Source organism: Mobula hypostoma, chromosome 2, assembly GCF_963921235.1.
Source record: "Mobula hypostoma chromosome 2, sMobHyp1.1, whole genome shotgun sequence".
Lineage (NCBI taxonomy): Eukaryota > Metazoa > Chordata > Chondrichthyes > Myliobatiformes > Myliobatidae > Mobula > Mobula hypostoma.
The window spans coordinates 18,174,069-18,192,913 of record NC_086098.1 but is presented as its reverse complement, the minus strand read 5'-3'; the positions used below and the strand labels follow the sequence as shown (position 1 = coordinate 18,192,913).

At 42.5% G+C, this 18,845-nt stretch overlaps 1 protein-coding gene across 1 annotated transcript in view; it reads right to left on the bottom strand.

The window, feature by feature from the left end:
• slc35f1 (solute carrier family 35 member F1) overlaps positions 1-18,845 on the bottom strand; it is a 393,799-nt gene that overhangs the window by 41,538 nt on the left and 333,416 nt on the right. The window contains exon 6 of the mRNA XM_063033745.1: positions 9,551-9,603. Coding sequence (XP_062889815.1) covers positions 9,551-9,603 — 53 coding nt within the window. The remainder of the gene's footprint in view (positions 1-9,550; positions 9,604-18,845) is intronic.

The following is an 18,845-nucleotide window of genomic DNA, read 5'->3' as shown; positions in this document are numbered from 1 at the left end:
GCACGGGCTTCAGTGACTATATTGTGTGTCTATTGCAAATGACCAAAGGCGGCTGACAAAACATTGCCACTTTTGCAAAGTTAGCAGTTTGAGAGCCAAGTCATCAGTCACGATACAGTGAATTAATTCAACTCTAAACTGATTAAGAATAACTAAATATAAGAAGACATTTAATCTTATTTATTCATAGTTAGACCTTCACTGGGTTTTCAGAATTAGCAATCAGTTAGATTAATTACAAACAGAAGAAGATTCGTCTTACTGACGTTGAGTGCCAGGTTGTTGCTGTGGCACCACTCCACTAGTTGGCATATCTCGCTCCTGTACGCCCTCTCGTCACCACCTGAGATTCTACCAAAATTGGTTGCATCGTCAGCAAATTTATAGATGGTATTTGAGCTATGCCTAGCCACACATTCATGTGTATATTGAGAGTAGAGCAGTGGGCTAAGCACACACTCCTGAGGTGCACCAGTGTTGATCGTCAGCGAGGAGGATATGTTATCACCAATCCGCAGAGATTGTGGTCTTCAATTTAGGAAGTCGAGGATCCAATTGCAGAAGGAGGTACAAAGACCCAGGTTCTGCAACTTCTCAGTCAGGATTGTGGGAATGACTGTATTAATTGCTGAGCTACCTTCGATGAACAGCATCCTGACGTAGGTGTTTGTGTTGTCTAGGTGGCCTAAAGCCATGTGGAGAGCCATTGAGATTGTGTCTGCCATTGATCTATTGTGGCGATAGGCAAATTGCAATGGGTCCAGGTCCTTGCTGAGGCAGGAGATCAGTCTAGTCATGACCAACCTCTCAAAGCATTTCATCACTGTCGATGTGAGTGCTACTGGGTGATATGTCATTAAGGCAGCCCACATTATTCTCCTTAAGCATTGGTATAATTTTTGCCTTTTAGAAGCAAGTGGGAACTTCTGCCTGTAGCAATCAGAGGTTGAAAATGTCCTTGAATACTCCCGCTAGTTGGTTGGCACAGGTTTTCAGAGCCTTACCAGGTACTCCATCGGGACCTTCTGCCTTGCGAAGGTTCACTCTCTTTAAAGACAGCTTAACATCAACCTCTGAAATGGAGATCACAGGGTCATCAGGTGCAGCAGGGATCTTCACAACATAGTTATGTTCTCCCTTTCAAAGCGTGCATAGAGGCGTTGAGCTCATCTGGTAGTGAAGCATCACTACCATTCATAACATTGGGTTTTGATTTGTAGGAAGTAATGTCTTGCAGACCCTGCCAGAGTTGCCGTGCATCCGATGTCACCTCCAACCTCGTTCAAAATTGTCTCTTCGCCCTTGAGATAGCCTTCCACAAACCATACCTGGTTTTCTGGAACAGGCCTGGGTCGCCAGACTTGAATACCACAGATCTAGCCTTCAGCAGACGAGGTACCTCCTCGTTCATCCGTGGCTCTTGGTTTGGGAATGTACAGTAAGTCTTTGTGGGCACACACTAATCCACACAGGTTTTAATGAAGTCGGTTACAACTGCAGCATACTCATCCAGGTTCGAAGATGAATCCCCAAATACAGTCCAGTCCACCGATTCAAAGCAGTCCTGTAGGCGCTCCTGTGTTTTCCTTGTCCATACCTTCTTGGTCCTCACTGCTGGTTCAGCAGTCTTCAGTCTCTGTCTATACTCGGGGAGTAGAAGTACAGCCAGGTGATCAGACTTCCCATAGTGAGGACATGGAATGGCATGGTAGGCATTCTTGATGGTGGTGTAGCAATGGTCTAGTGTGTTGTTTCCTCTGATATTGCAAGTGATCGGTAGATGGTAGTGCTTAGTGATTTTTTTTCAGACTGGCCTGGTTAAAATCTCCCAAAACGATGGTGGATGCGTTAGGGTGCGCTGTTTCATGCTTGTTGATCCCATTGCTCAGATCATCTAAGGCCTGCTTGATATTGGCCTGAGGTGGAATATATACTGCTACCAAAATGACCCCAGAGAACTCCCGGGGTAGGTAAAAAGAACAGCACTTTACTGCTAGATATTCCAGGTCTGGCGAGCAGAATTGGGACAGCACTGATATATTTGTGCACCAAGAAGAGTCGATCATGAGGCATACTCCTCCACCTCTGCTTTTGAGAGACTCTGTAGATCTATCCTGACGGTGTATAGTAAACCCGTTGACCTGGATCGCTGCATCCGGTATGGAAGGGGTTAACCAGGATTCCGTGAAACAAAGGACACACATGGTCCTAATGTCCCTCTGATTCAGCACCCTAGCTCTGAGATCATCAATTTTATTCATCAGATTCTGCAAGTTCGCTGGCAAGATAGTCGGTATAGGGAGTTCAAAACCCTGTTTCTTTAAACAAACTTTTAACCCCGATCTACACTCGCACTTCCTCCGAGGTTGTCCTTCGTGGGCGCTTCTGACTACAATTGGTGTTGTTTCTGTCTGTTTTAAGCAGCGATAGTTCATTTAAACGCATTAAGACATCTTCGTTGACTGTTCTGACCTTGGAAGCAGTTGTGTTTTTTAGCTGTATCAGGCTGAAACAGGAATATATAATCATATCCATTGAGAGTACTGCTGCTACTCGAGTCGTGCCTAGGCGCCCTGGAAGTATGGAATATTGAATTCAGTTTGTGGTTTTGTAAGTGACCACTGTTTCATTTCCATCTTTAATGCCATTATCTTTAATAAAACCTTTACTCATTACAATTGTTCCTTCAGGTAGGAGCGTGATCTTTATTCTCCGATATCTAGAAGGTGCAAATGTGGTAATTTACCTGAGACCCTTCCGCTCAGCTCAATCATTCAGGATTATTGCTCATGTTCCACCACAGCTCCATTCTTTGGTACTATCCCCATTTTCTATGATTCCCTCAAAACCCAAAACTCTACTGATCTCTGTTTAGTAACAGATCAGCGACTGTCTCTCTACAAGTGTATGGTATACAGAATTCCAAGATTTACCTCCAATCTGAGAAGAAATTTCTCTTCTCTGTCTAAGAGGCCTGCTCCTTGCTCTGAGATGACTCTAGGTCAGGGGCTCCCAACCTTTTTTTCTGCCACGGACCAATTCCATGAAGCAAGGGTCTGTGGACCCCAGATTGGGAGCCCCTGCTCTAGGTTCTTCAACCAGCAGAGACTCCTTCCTTGCACCAAGCCTGTTCACCATGTTTAAGACCTTAGCCAGAATGCACGACAACTGAGATCACCTCAAGATAAAATCACATTAAGCTAAGTTGAAAATCAGACTCCCGTGTGCTATTCAAACTGTTCTACTTGACATTTGCCCAGCATTAGGCATGTTATTATTTGCATAATTTTCATCCATTCTGCTATAAACTGGAGTCGAGACCACCATGGGTAAAGCCCTCCCCACCACTGAGCGCATCTGCACGAAGCGTTGTTGCAGGAATGCACCATCCATCATCAGGGGATGCTCTCTTATCACTGCTGTCATCAGGAAGAATGTACGGGAGCCTCAGGACTCACACCACCAGGTTCAGGAACAGCTACTACCCCTCAGCCATCAGGCCCTTTTACCTAAGGGGAAACTTCACTCAACTTCACTTGCCCCATCATTGAAACGTTCCCACAACCTATGGACTCACTTTCAAGGACTCTTGTTCTCGATACTCATTGCTTATTTATTTTTTATTATTATTTCTTTGTGCATTTGCACTATTTGTTGCCTTTTGCACAATAGTTGAACCCCCAAATTGGTGTGGCCTCTCATTGAATCTATGCAGGGGTTCCCAATCTGGGGTTCACGGATCCCTCAGTTAATGGTAGGGATCTTGGCATAAAAAGGGTTGGGAACCCCTGTATTTTGTTGCTATTCTATTATGGATTTATTGAGTATGTCCACAAGACAATGAATCAATGAACCTCAGGTTGATTATGATGACGTATATGTACTTTGATGATAAATTTATTTTGAATATTAAACTTTGAAGTCATGCAACTTTGTGATTATCATGGAACAGCCACAGAGGAACTAGGAGCAGAGTACCTGAATGATTTTCTTTTCCAACTGGACTATGTTGGTACTGGGAGACCTGAACGAGTAGCTTACAAAGTGACCACAGGGTGTTCAAACAGTTTGCAAGAATCAGAATGTGCACATAAAGTAGCAGAGAGCTTTATGAATCATTTAAGAGCTCAGACAAAAGGTCAATAAGAGACTCACCGCTGGTTGTTTTCCATTGCTTTTGCTGATCTTATGTTAACAATAGCTCAGTGTCGAAAAGAGCGAGAGAGCTAGGGGAAGGGACATAATCACCCACAAGGAACTTCTTCACTGGAGGACTTCAGAGATCCTACGTCCAACTTAAATTTCCTCCAATAAGCAATATTTTCCAAGACCATCATCACTGAGAAATGAGTTGATAAAGATCTTCATCCAAGTTTCTGTGCCTGGACTGCCTTTTCCATGGAGAGAAAGAGCATGATGACACTGAACCTTCTTGCCCCAGGAAGCCAAACAGACCTCTGTCATGCCTTCCAATGCACTGCTCACCACAGCACCACAGGGCTTATCCTTGCACTCTACACACAGAGAGATGATTTTTTAGATTTTGGATTTAGATTATGGGGACACTCAGTCCTCGTTTATTGTCATTTAGAAATGCATGCATTAAAAAATGATATGATGTTCCTCCAGAAAGATATCTCAGAAACATAGGACAAACCAAGACTAAAACTGACAAAACCACATAATTATAACATATAGTTACAACAGTGCAAAGCAATACCGTAATTTGATAAAGAGCAGACCATGGGCACGGTAAAAAAAAGTCTCAAGTCCCGATAGCCCCATCATCTCACGCAGACGGAAACGCCGCAAACTTGCCGATGCATTGGAAGCACTCGACCGCAGCCGACTCGGAGTCCGTCCAAAAACTTCGAGCCTCCGACCAGCCCTCCAACACCGAGCACCGAGCACCATCTTTGCCGAGCGCTTCGACCCCGCCCTGGCCACCGAGCAACAAGCAAAGCCAAGGACTCAGGGTCTTCCCCTCTGGAGATTCTGGATCACACAGTAGCAGCAGCAGTGAAACAGGCATTTCAGGAGTTTCACCAGATGTTCCTCCATGCTCTCACGTCTGTCTCCATCAAATCAGGATTGTGCACGGCACCCTACTTGACAGATAACAGGTATCATTCACCGGAGTGGCAGCTGCGAGCTGCATCGTGCCGCCATCTTCTCCTCCCTCCTTCAATGATGAACTACTGACAAATTCTAACGAATGTTACTATTGATGGAACTCAAGGGATTCTGTAGAATTTGGAAATCCAGAGTAGAACATCAGAATAACAAATCCTAAGTAACAGAAAGTTAAACACCTTCACTCCTTCTGCAATAGGCAGGATTTACCAGTGGCCAACCATTTTAATTCCACACCCCATTCCCATTCTGACATCCAATGGCCTCTTCTACTGCCGTGATGAGGTCACTCTCAGATTAGAAGAGCAGCATTTCACACTCCGTCTGGATAGACTCCAACCTGAAGGCATGACCATGAATTTCTCCAGCTTCCAGAACTTTCTCCCCCCTCCTCCCTTCTCTCATTTTCCATTCCACAATCTGGCTCCCCTCTTAATCCTTCTCTTCTCCTCACCTACCTGTCACCTCTGCTGATACCCCTCCTTCTTCCCTTTCTTCCGAAGTCCTCTCTCCTCTCCTGCTCTCCTATTAGATTCCTTTTTCTCCAGCCCTTTACATCTCAGCCCAAAACATCGACTGTTTACTCCTCTCCATAGATGCCGCCTGACCTCCTGAGTTCCTCCAGCATTCTGTGTGTGTGTGTTGATGAAGCTCATGTACCTATAAGCAACCCCCCCCACCCCCGACTTAGAAACCCAGACAATTTTATAAACAGGAGATGTCTCCAATCCCACAATGATCAAATTGTTGTGAATCACAAGAACAATTTCCTGGTGGTGATGGACATGTTTGAGGGAAGCACAATAGACTTGTTAATCCTGAGGAGGATTTGCACTACTGGACATTTATAGAGGTAGCAATGTTCCAAAAGGTAGGCAAGGGCTATCCTTGGTTCGTGTGGCTCCTCACAGCAGTGAGCTCTCAATCACTGCGTCTGAGCACAGATACAATGGCAACAGGCCTGAGGTGAGATTCTCAAGGGGAATCAGTCTGGGAGGGCATTCCAAGTAATAATGGGAAGACCAGGGCCATGAGCTGCATGGTTCACAATTGACAATGAAGACAGCAGCAATTATTAGGCAAAGAACACAGAGCCCCAAAACCTAAGATCCAGGGGCCACCCCCTGGAGGAGCATATGAATACAGTAGCTTGGTCATGTCCTGTTTAGTATCAATAGCTCTGTTCCCTGGTAATGGGGGAGGGAAGCATTGCTTTCTCAGGATGTAATAAAGTCCTAATAGAAAGGCGTTTTTCACAAAATAAAATTTCCAATGCATACTCCGATCCTTATCTCCAACATTGACCACCGATATTCGGCCAGGAGAGACCTCATGTGGCATCAAATCCCCTCACACTCTGCTGTGCAGGGCCTTCTGCACTGAACGTATCTTTGAGTAATTGAATTACTCCTCCAGTCGTGGTCTGCTTCAGTTTAACAGCTTGCTAGAACACAGCTGTATCTCCTAATGGATGACATTTTGGAGAAATATCTCAAGCCACTGTATAAATAAAACATATTCTGTGTGGGACTATGCTCATCAAGTGTGAACAGTAATCTTTAGTTTGACATAGTTTGTGAAATCAATGAACTCTTTTCAATTTGCTTCATTGTATGAAGATTCTCACTCCCAAAAGCACAAACTCCATACAGCAGCGGCAGGAATTGGGTCACTGGTATTCCAATAGCATTTTGTTAGCTGCTACAGTACCATGTCACCCATCTTCTTGGTTTCTCAAACATGATCGTACTGCTCTTTGACTGCACACCTTTTTACATACTGTCTCCATCTCTCGTCCACATTCCATCACTTCAAGGGCAGCTGAGGTAGGGGTTGCCACTACTGTGGATTATGTCTTTAGGAGCTGAGTCCTACACTTAGTGCTGCCCAGCAATGTTTCAGGACAGGCACAAGAGAAGTCACAAGCTATACCTGAAATTGCACCCATCTCTGATTAAAAATGAATTTTGACTTTTCTCCTCTTGTGCCAAGATGGGGCCTCCCTCAGGGTGGAGCAGTAACACCTGGTATTCCATCTGGGTAGCCTCCAACTTGATGAGATAAATATCAATTTCTCCTTCTAGTGAACAAATCTGCCCCCCTTTATTTCCCACGCTGACCTTTAACCTCTTCTCACCTGCCTATTTAAAACCATAAGACATAGGAGCAGAATTGGGCCATTTGGCCCATCGAGTCTGCTCAACCATTCAATTGTGGCTGATCCTTTTGTCCCCAGCTCAGCCCCACTCCCCGGCCTTCTCCCTGTAACCTCTGATTTGTCCAATCAAGAACCTGTCAATCTCTGCCTTAAATACACCCAATGACCTGGCCTCTACAGCTGCCTGTAATAATAACTTCCATAAATTCATCACCCTCTTCCCCCTGGGTCCCCACCTCCTCCTCCCTTTTCTCCTTTGATTGACTCTCTCTCCTATCAGATTTCTTCCTCTCCAGCCCTTGACCTTTAACATCCACCTGGCTTCACCTATCACCTTCCAGCTGGCCACTTTCCCCTCCCCCACCTTATTATCCTGGGATCTTCCCACTTCCTTCTCAGTCCTGAAGTGAGGTCTCAGCTGGAAACGTCAACTGTTTATTCACTTCCATAGATGCTGCCTGACCTGCTGAGTTCCTCCGGCATCTTGTGTGTGTTGTTTTGGCCTATTTTTGTTATAAATCTTTATAAGGATCTGATTGAACATTGGGGCTAAATGCAGCCATTTATAAAATTCAAAAGTAGACTAATTGAATATCCAGACAATTACATTCTTTATTTATTGAGATTCAGTGTGGAATTGGCCTTCATGGCCCATTAAGCCGCAACAATCAGCAGTTACCAGATTTAATTCCAGCCTAATCAAAGGACAATTTACAATGAGCGATTAACTTACCAATCAGTATGTCTTTGGACTGTGGGAGGAAACCGGAGCACCCGGAGGAAATCCACACAGTCATGGGGAAAATGTACAACTCGCTTACAGGCAGCAGTGGGAATTGATCCAAGGTCACCTGTACTATAAAGTGTTGTGCTAACCACTACACAACTGTGCCAATCTAATTGTATCAAAGCCATATTGTGCTATACTGTATCCTGTTAAAAGCTTCTATATATCCATAAGACCATAATAAGACCATAAGATATAGGAGCAGAATTAGGCCATTTGGCCCATCGAGTCTGCTCCTTTTTTGCTCCTCCTCAACCCCACTTACCGGGCTTCTCCCCGTAACCTTTGATGCCATGTCCAATCAAGAACCTATCAGTCTCTGCCTTAAATACACCCAACAACCTGGCCTCCACAGCTGCACGTGGCAACAAAAACCACAAAGTCACTACCCTCTGGCTAAAGAAATTTCTCCGCATCTCTGTTTTGAATGGACACCCCTCTATCCTGAGGCGGTGCCCTCTTGTCCTAGACTCTCCCACCATGGGAAACATCCTTTCCACATCTACTCTGTCTAGCCTTTCAACATTCAAAAGGTTTCAATGAGACTCCCCCCTCATCCTTCTAAATTCCAGCGAGTACGGACCCAGAGGCTTTAAACGTTCCTCGAATGATAACCCTTTCATTCCTGGAATCATCCTTGTGAACCTCCTCTGGACACTCTCCAATGCCAGGCCATCTCTTCTAAGATGAGGAGCCCAAAACTGTTCACAATACTCACCAGTGCCTTATAAAGCCTCAACATCACATCCTTGCTCTTGTATTCTAGACCTCTTGAAATGAATGCTAACATGGCATTTGCCTTCCTCACCACTGAGTCAACCTGCAAGTTAACCTTTAGGGTGTTCTGTACAAGGACTCCCAAGTCCCTCTGCATCTCAGGTTTTTGGATTTTCTTCCCATTTAGAAAATAGAAAGCACATTTATTTCTACTACCAAAATGCATGACCATGCATTTTCCAACATTGTATTTCATTTGCCACGTTCTTGCCTATACTCCTAATCTGTCTAAGTACTTTTGCATCCTACCTGTTACTCCAACGCTACCTGCCCCTCCACCAATCTTGGTATCATCTGCAAACTTGGCAACAAATCCATCTATTCCATCATCTAAATCATTTATATGCAGCATAAAAAGAAGCAGCCCCAACACTGACCCCTGCAGAACACCACAGCAGCCAACCAGAAAAGGAACCTTTTATTCCCACTTGCTGCCTCCTACCAATCAGTCAATACTCTAACCATGTTAGTAACTTTCCTGTAATACTATGGGCTCTTAACTTGGTAAGCAGCCTCATGTGTGGCACCTTGTTAAAGGTTACTTTCTGTCATATAAATTGAGAAGGGGAGAACAGAGACCGATGGTACAGTAATCATATCCTCTGACCTATAAATCATTCTCGACATTTAGCTTTCATGTTTTAAAAGCCTGGTCATCAAAATTGAATGAAAAGAGTATAAAAATAAATTCTCACCTATCTGCCAATCCCATGGTACCTTTAACAGTTCCTTATGTTCTATTATAGCCCTGCAATGAAAATAAAGTTAAAATGATTCATTTCTTTCACACTTCAGTCAACATGATAATTGCCTCATACCTGCCCCTGCAAGTGCAATTCAGATCCATAAACACCCAACAAATAGTTCTGTAAGTGGTACTTAGTTAATTATATTTAAGCATCAATCCACTCGGGCGCTTGTATTAATTAAATACACTTGACATGTTTTTCAACATTTAATAGATGTAGGATTCAAGTGTGTAAATGCAGTAAACAGTAGTTGCATCAGCAAACTTTCTAAAATTAACTTTCTTATATTTGTCTGATATTCTGCCTACCATTTTCTTATAAATTGGACTATAATAAAAGTAATGACCACAAAAAATTGAAGTCACAAAGTATAGTGTATGAAATAATATAAACAGAATAACAGGTTCCTCCAATAGGAACACAACCTTGTCGTGGTTTGGAGGCTTGCGTGCCTTAATGATCCAGAGAGCTATGTTGGCTGGAGTCAGGGATTTATGCTTTGACTCTTGGTAGGGTACCCATGCCAAACAGATCAAAGGGTACAGGCCAGACTAGTTCTCCAGGTTCGGGGGTTCAGCTCAGGGCTAACAACTGACTAGTAAACAAAGTTATTTTGGAAACAGCAATGAAGAATCCTCCTACATCTGAGTGTGATGGTATTCCTGAGTCTCTGCCTGGGACCTCTATGACTGAAACATTGTGAAAACATGATGAAGGAAGCCCTGAACCTTTCCAGAGATGGAGGACCTTCACTGCTGCCCTAAGCGCCAGTGGTGTAACGGGCAGTGACTAAAAACAAATCATAGGTTGTAAATAAAAATACATTTTAACAATTATGGATAACTTCAGTGATTTGGTGGACTGGATTTTGTAGGGAAGTATTGACATTTAGTTGTAGCAATTCTTTGGGCTTATGGTGAGCTACCTAAATTGAAAGTCCTTTTTTAGGTTAGACCTTACATAGAGGCAGCTAATCTACTACTTTCAATGGTGGGACATAAATAACTAGTGCTCATTTAGATTTTTTATTGTTTGAAGGTACTTCAATAAATGCATATTTTGTTAAATTAAAATAATTCACTTTTTAATAGTCTTCATTGGTTTTAATGTGTCCACAGTGCCAACTTGCTGCTTTCAATGCCCACCCACTTGCAGTGACATGGGACTTTCCCTATGCAGGAATCTGCGTCTGATGTGGGGATGGCCACTAACAGTGTCTGGGGTTCAAGTGGTGGGTTTTGAGGCCTTGCCCGAACTTGCTGCTCTCAAAGGCCTTTGTACTGCCTTTGATATTCATGGGAATATTATAATAGTTCAAATAATTAAATAATAGTCATAAAACAAACTATAAAAATAAAAAAAAATTAAATGTATCTTAAGTGTCCAGAAATTATATATAGCTGACATGAAGCTAAGGACTAGTTGTGAGGTGCATCGTGACCCCCAGTTTAGCGTGACAGTCTTCTGCAGTTACACTTTTTCTATGTTTCTGAGTGAATGTTTCTGTATGTTTTAGACAAAGACTTCACATTATCCATGGCTGGCACCATTGGGAAAGTGTAGCTTAGCTGATATCTGCTTTCCTGTTCAGGGATTATTCTGCTTCCCCACCAAACCCATGGAATGCCTGTGACAAGTAACAAACCGTCGCTGAACTACAGGCTCCCATTTGGAGAAAATGACTCCAGACTTTGACTTTTGGGTCAGTGCTAAATGTGGCTAACTTTACCCCTCATTACAAGTTTTGGGCTAATCTGATATCGCAGTATTAAAAATATTGTAAAGTCAATTCCAGATTAAAGCCAACTCTACAATAAGATATTAAAATATTTTATCCATTTTTAATCTCTGTTGTTGAACGCTATTGCATGAGATATTGTTGAACATGTTAATGTGTAAAGTATCTAGCCTTAGTGAAGAAACAAATTTAGCAGAAAATTCTTTACTTAACCATCTGTAAAATTACTATTGACTTTATGCATCGTACATATTGTACAAGAAACTGACACTTGATTAAGATACTTCCTAATACTGAAAAGCAACAATGGATTTATTAAGACAAATCCAAATGGTGTCCACATTTCTTTGGCATTTTTAAGCCCATCACATCATTTTGATTATAATTCACCCTGGAGTAGCTTAACAGACTTACAAAAAAGCATTTTATGTTGATATTTTTGATCTATACACCTTGATATAATCACATACTTAAAAATTTTTATATTAATAAAATGATTGCTTTATACACGCAACTGTTGAACAATATTATAATACTCTAAGGATCAAGGATCAATTTGATTAGGGATTTGCTATGGTGTGTTGGCATGACATACTACAGAAAACACCACCAATCATTAATTATAAAGACTAAAGCATTATATAAAAATAAGTTAGAGGTTAAGAAACAATTAGTTATATTTCTAACGTTGCTTAAAATGGAAGTGACTCTTAGTGCAATCTGATGCTATTCATCCATGACATGAATATCTATATGGAGGTCAGATAAATGGGCCAACAGGATGCAAATGATGAAGATTACACTGTTCATAAGAACATAAGAACATAAGAAATAGAAGCAGGAGTCGGCCATCTGGCCTGTTGAGCCTGCTCCGCCATTCAATAAGATCATGGCTGACCTGACCATGGACTCATCTCGACCTACCTGCCTTTTTCCCATAACCCTTAATTCCCCTACTATGCAAAAATCTATCCAAAACTTGTCTTCATATATTTACTGAGGTAGCCTCCACTGCTCCGCATTGTAAGGGATGGGCATTCCTTCCACAAGTTCCAAAACACATGTAGCAAATAACTAACACAGAAAAAGGTGGAATACAGAGAAATTGTAACGCTATTTTCTGAATTGAATTGTGCTCCGTTTTCTCAATTTTCATTGCAATAATTTTGCACACTGGTTGAAAGCCCAAGGTGATGCAGTCTTTGATTGATTCTATTCTGGTTATTATTCTACTATGGATTTATTGATTATGCCTGGAAGAAAATGAATCTCAGGGTTGGAAATGTACTTTGATAATAATTTATTGTGAACTTTGATGGCAGATGGACATTCCTTTGAGCTTAATGTTAATCAGGGGTTTCAAACCTGAAGTCCACAGACCCCTTTGCTTACTGGTTTTGGTGCAAAGCATAACAAAGGTTGTGGACCCCTAATAGAGCTGAAGGAGGTTAATTGGCTTGATGTTTTCCTGATCTTCTGCTGGAGATCATCTGTTACTTTGTACCAGAAATAATATTTCCAGTTCATTTTAACAGAGGCTACAAAGATCTTAACAGAATGTATGGTTCACAGGCATCGTGTGAACAGCCCATGTTAAGAGGCAAGAGGACCTCACGGCCAACAAATTACACTGAGCTCAAAACTAAATAACAGAAGCAGGACATTTTGCAGGCCTCCCAACTATCGAGGACATCTTCAAACAGTGATACCTCAAAAAGGCAGTCTCCATCATGAAGGATTCCCATCACCCAGGACGTGACTTTTCTCATTAATAACATCAGAGAGAGGTACAGGAGCCTGACTATACACACTCAATGTTTTAAGAACAGCCTCTTCCCCTCTGCCATCAGATTTCTGCACAGACAATGAACATATGAACAGTAACTCATCATTTTTGCTCTCTTTTTGCACTATTTTTAAAGTACATTTCTTATTTTAATTTATAGTAAATTTTATGTATTGCTCTGTACTATTGCCACAAAACAACATATTTCATTACGTATGGCAGTGATAATAAAGCTGATTCAGAAACTGTGCACAAACTGTACGTCCGTTACGTGCCATGACGTAGGATCTGGGTGACAAGGATCCTTCCATAACCATGATAATTCTTGGCAAATTTTTCTAAAGAAGTGGTTTGCCATTGCCCTCTTCTGGGAAGTGTCTTTGCACGATGGGTGACCCCAACCGTTATCAATACTCTTCAGAGGTTGTCCGCCTGGTGTCAGAGGTCACATAACTAGAACATGTGATATGCACCAGCTGCTCATGCGACCATCCATCACCTGCTGCCATGGCCTCACGTGACCCTGATCGGGTGGCTAAGCAGGTACTATAGCTTGCTCAAGGGTGACCTGCAGGCTAGCGGAGCACCTTACACCTCCTTTGGTAGAGATGTATCTCCACCCTGCTACCCCACGTACATATCATGTATGTATAAATCTATTCTCAAAGCATAATTACTTTCTGTTTTAGGTTAATAAAAAACTAATATAAATTTCCTAGTTAAAGAAATAATGGGAAAATGCATCTGCTGCTCCTGAATTCCCTTTGTTCATTGAATGATTGCATAAAGAATGCATTGAAAACGTAATGTTCTTTGAATACACTTTGCAAGGGATTGGTTATCAAAGTCTCAGGAAAAGAGTCATGCAGGTAATTTTCTACAGACTGGCATGAAGGAAAAAAAGACTTGTCAGACTGAGAGCTGCACCAAGCCATTTTGAAATTGTAATTGCAGTCACAAGTTAATCTGATGTCTGTTTGGAAGAAACTAAGCTGTTGTATTTCTCAGCAGTAACCTGAACAGCTTGATTAAGCAGTTAGTTTACTATAGAGGTCATGCTCAGCCTAACTACACATTAATGTGCAAACAGAGATGCAAGCATCAGTACTCTGTTTCTCTATGTTAAAAAGTACATACAGCTCTTTTTGTACAATAGGAAACTTTTGGTATTGGTGAGGAAAGCTTCTGGTATGGTGGCCTTTATAAATCAGAGCATTGAGTATAGGAGTTGGGATGTAATGTTGAAATTGTATAAGGCATTGGTAAGGCCAAATTTGGAGTATTGTGTACAGTTCTGGTCACCGAATTATAGGAAAGATGTCAATAAAATTGAGAGAGTACAGAGAAGGTTTACTAAAATATTGCCTGGGTTTCATCTCCTAAGTTACAGAGAAAAGTTGAACAAGTTAGGTCTTTATTCTTCGGAGCGTAGAAGGTTGACAGGGGACTTGATAGAGGTGTTTAAAATTATGAGGGGGATTGATAGAGTTGACGTGGATAGGCTTTTTCCATTGAGAGTGGGGAAGATTCAAACAAGAGGACATCAGCTGAGAGTTAAAGGGCAAAAGTTTAGGGGTAACATGAGGGGGAACTTCTTTACTCAGAGAGTGGTGGCTGTGTGGAACGAGCTTCCAGCAGAAGTGGTTGAGGCAGGTTCGATGTTGTCATTTAAAGTTAAATTGGATAGATATACGGACAGGAAGGGAATGGAGGGTTATGGATCGAGTGCAGGTCGGTGGGATTAGGTGAGAGTAGGAGTTCGGCACGGACTAGAAGGGCTGAGATGGCCTGTTTCTGTGCTGTAATTGTTATATGGTTATATGGTTACAATACTGCGCAAAAATCTTAAACAAAGGAAAAAAAAATCTGTAAAGCAAAGATACTTTCAAAATAATAAAATGAAAAGCTTCTAAATATCAAAAAGTTTACTATAAAAAGTAGTAATCCGAATAAACATAAATTAAATCAATATTTGCTGTGACTATCCTTTGCATTTAAAACAGCATCAATTCTTTCAGGTACATTTGTCGTGCAATTTTATAAGAAAATCAGCTAGAAGGTTGTTCCTAGCATCTTGGAGAACTTGAGCTCATTAGACCATAAGATATAGGAGCAGAATTAGGTAATTTGGCCCATCGAGTCTGCTCCACCATTTCATTATGGCTGATCCATTTTTTATCTCAGCCCCAATCTCCTGCCTTCTCCCCATATCCCTTCATGCCCTGACCAATCAAGAATATATCAAACTCTGTCTTAAATATACATAAAGACCTGGCCTCCACAGCTGCCTGTGGCAATGAATTCCACAGATTCACCACACCCTGGCTAAAAATATTCCTCTTCATCTCCTTTCTAAAAGGAGGCTGTGCCTCTGGTCCTAGACTCTCCCATCAAAGGAAACATCCTCTCCACATCCACTCTGTCAAGGATTTTCACCATTTGATAGGTTTCAATTAGGTCATTCCTCATTCTTCTGAATTCTAGTGAATACAGGCCCAGAGCCATCAAATGTCCTTCATATGGCAAGCCAGTCAATCCTGGGATCATTTTTGTGAACCCCCTTGGAACCCTCTCCAATGTCAGCACAATCTTTCTAAGAATAGGGGCCACAAACTGCTCACAATACTCCAAGTGAGGCCTCACCAGTGCTTTATAAAGCCTCAACATTACATCCTTGCTTTTATATTCTAGTCCTCTTGAAACAAATGCTAACATTGCATTTGTCTTCCTCACCACAGACTCAACCTGCAAATTAACCATTAGAGAAGCCTACACAAGAACTCCCAAAACCCTTTGCTCCTCAGATTTTTAAAAATTATCTCTCTATTTATTAAAAAAGTCTGGTCTTATATTTGTTCTACAAAAATGCATAACTGTGTTCCAACAGCCACATATTTGCCCATTCTCCAAAACTGACCAAGTCCTTCTGTAGCCTCTGTACTTCCTCAAAACTACCTATATCTCCACCTTTTTGTACTGTCTGCAAGCTTTGCAACAAAGCCATCAATTCCGCCATCCATGTCATTGACATATATTCTAGTAATTCTTGGCAGATCATTGCCGTTGCCTCCACAATCTCTTCAGCCACCTCTTTCAGGCCCTGCGATGCACACCATCTGGTCCAGGTGACATATCTACCTTCAGACCTTTCAGTTTCCCAAGAACTTTCACACATCCGACCCCTGATACTTCCACCATATTGCTAGTGTCTTCTACAGTGAAGACTGATTCCAGTTCATCTGCCATTTTCTTGTCTCCCATTACTACCTCTCCAGCATCGTTTTTCAGCATCCGATATCCACTCTTCCCTTTCTTTTATATTTTATGTATCTGAAGAAAGTTTTGGTATCTTCTTTAATATTATTGGCTAATTTACTTTCGTATTCCATTTTTATCTTCTTAGTGACCTTTTTAGTTGCTTTCTGTTAGTTTGTAAAAGCTTCCCAACCCTCACTAATTTTTTCTCTATTATATGCACTCTCTTTGGCTTTTATGTTGGCTTTGACTTCTCTTGTTAGCCACGATTGTGTCATCTTTCCTTTAAAATACTCTGGCACTGAGACTGGACCCTCAGCTCAGAAAGGAAGGAGGGAAAAGAGGAGAACAGAAGTGACAGGGGATTCGATAGTTAGGGGGACAGATAAGAGGTTCTGTGGGAGAGATCAAGAATCCCGGATGGTCTGTTGTCTCCCTGGTGCCAGGGTCCGCGATATCTCGGATAGAGTTCTCGGTATTCTCAAGAGGGAGGGTGAGCAGCCAGATGTCGAGGTCCATATAGGGACCAATGACGTGGATAGGAAGAAGGAGGACATCCTACAAAGAGAATTTAGGGAGTTAGGTGCAAAGTTGAAGGACAGGACCTCCAGGGTTGCAATCTCAGGATTGCTACCAGTGCCACGTGCTAGTGAGGCTAGAAATAGGAAGATAATGCAGCTAAATACATGGCTAAGGAGTTGGTGCAGGAGGGAGGGCTTCATGTTTCTGGACAATTGGGCCTTGTTCCAGGGAAGATGGGACCTGTTCAAACAGGACGGGTTGGACCTGAACTGGAGGGGGACTAACATCCTTGCGGGAAGGTTTGCTAGTGCTACTCCGGGGGGTTTAAACTAGATTTGCAGGGAGAGGGGAACCAGACTGTTAGAGGAGATAGTGAGGTGGAGGAGGATAAAGGTCATGCAAGAACTGCAAGTATAATGCATGAAGTAAAGCCAGATCTAACGTATAAAGAGGCTTTGAGGAAAGAGAAACAGAATAAAGGGTGTAAAAGTAGTAAGGTAGAAGGGCTAAAGTGCGTGTACTTCAATGCAAGAAGCATCAGGAACAAAGGTGATGAACTGAGAGCTTAGATACATACATGGAATTATGATGTAGTGGCCATTACAGAGACTTGGCTGGCACCAGGGCAGGAATGGATTCTCAATATTCCTGGATTTCAGTGCTTTAAAAGGGATAGCGGGGGGGGGGGGGAGAAGGGGAAGAGGGGTGGCATTACTGGTCAGGGATACTATTATAGCTACAGAAAGGGTGGGTAATGTAGCAGGTTCCTCTTTTGAGTCAGAATGGGTGGAAGAGAGGAACAGGAAGGGAGCAGTTACTCTACTGGGGGTAATCTATAGGCCCCCTGGTAGCAGCAGAGATACAGAGGAGCAGATTGGGAGGCAGATTTTGGAAAGGTGCAAAGGGTTGTTATCATGGGTGACTTTAACTTCCCTAATATTGATTGGCACCTGATTATTTCCAATGGTTTAGACAGGGCAGAGTTTGTTAAGTGTGTCCAGGACGGATTCCTGTCACAGTATGTTGACAGGCCGACTAGGGAGAATGCCATATTAGATCTAGTATAAGGTAACGAACTGGGTCAGGTCACAGATCTGTCAGTGGGTGAGCATCTGGGGGACAGTGACCACTACTCCTTGGCCTTTAACATTATCATGGAAAAGGATAGAATCAGAGAGGACAGGAAAATTTTTAATTGGGGAAGGGCAAATTATGAGGCTATAAGGCTAGAACTTGCGGGTGTGAATTGGGATGATGTTTTTGCAGGGAAATGTACTGTGGACATGTGGTCGATGTTTAGGGATCTCCTGCAGGATGTTAGGAATAAATTTGCCTCATTGAGGAAGATAAAGAACGGTAGGGTGAAGGAACCATGGGTGACAAGTGAGGAGGAAAATCTAGTCAGCTGGAAGAAGGCAAGCATACATGAGGTTTAGGAAGCAAGGATCAGATGGGTCTATTGAGGAATATAGGGAAGCAAGAAAGGTGCTTAAGAAGGGGCTGAGGAGAGCAAGAAGGGGACATGAGAAGGGCTTGGTGAGTAGGGTAAAGGAAGACCCCAAAGCATTCTTCAGTTATGTGAAGAACAAAAGGATGACAGGAGTGAAGATAGGACTGATTAGAGAAAAAGGTGGGAAGGAGTGCCTGGAGGCTGTGGAAGTGAGCGAGGTCCTCAATGGATACTTCTCTTTGGTATTCACCAATGAGAGGGAACTTGATGATGGTGAGGACAATATGAGTGAGGTTGATGCTCTGGAGCATGTTGATACTAAGGGAGAGGAGGTGTTGGAGTTGTTAAAATACATTAGGACAGATAAGTCCCCGGGGCCTGACAGAATATTCCCCAGGCTGCTCCACGAGGCGAGGGAAGAGATTGCTGAGCCTCTGGCTAGGATCTTTATGTCCTCATTGTCTACAGGAATGGTACCAGAGGATTGAAG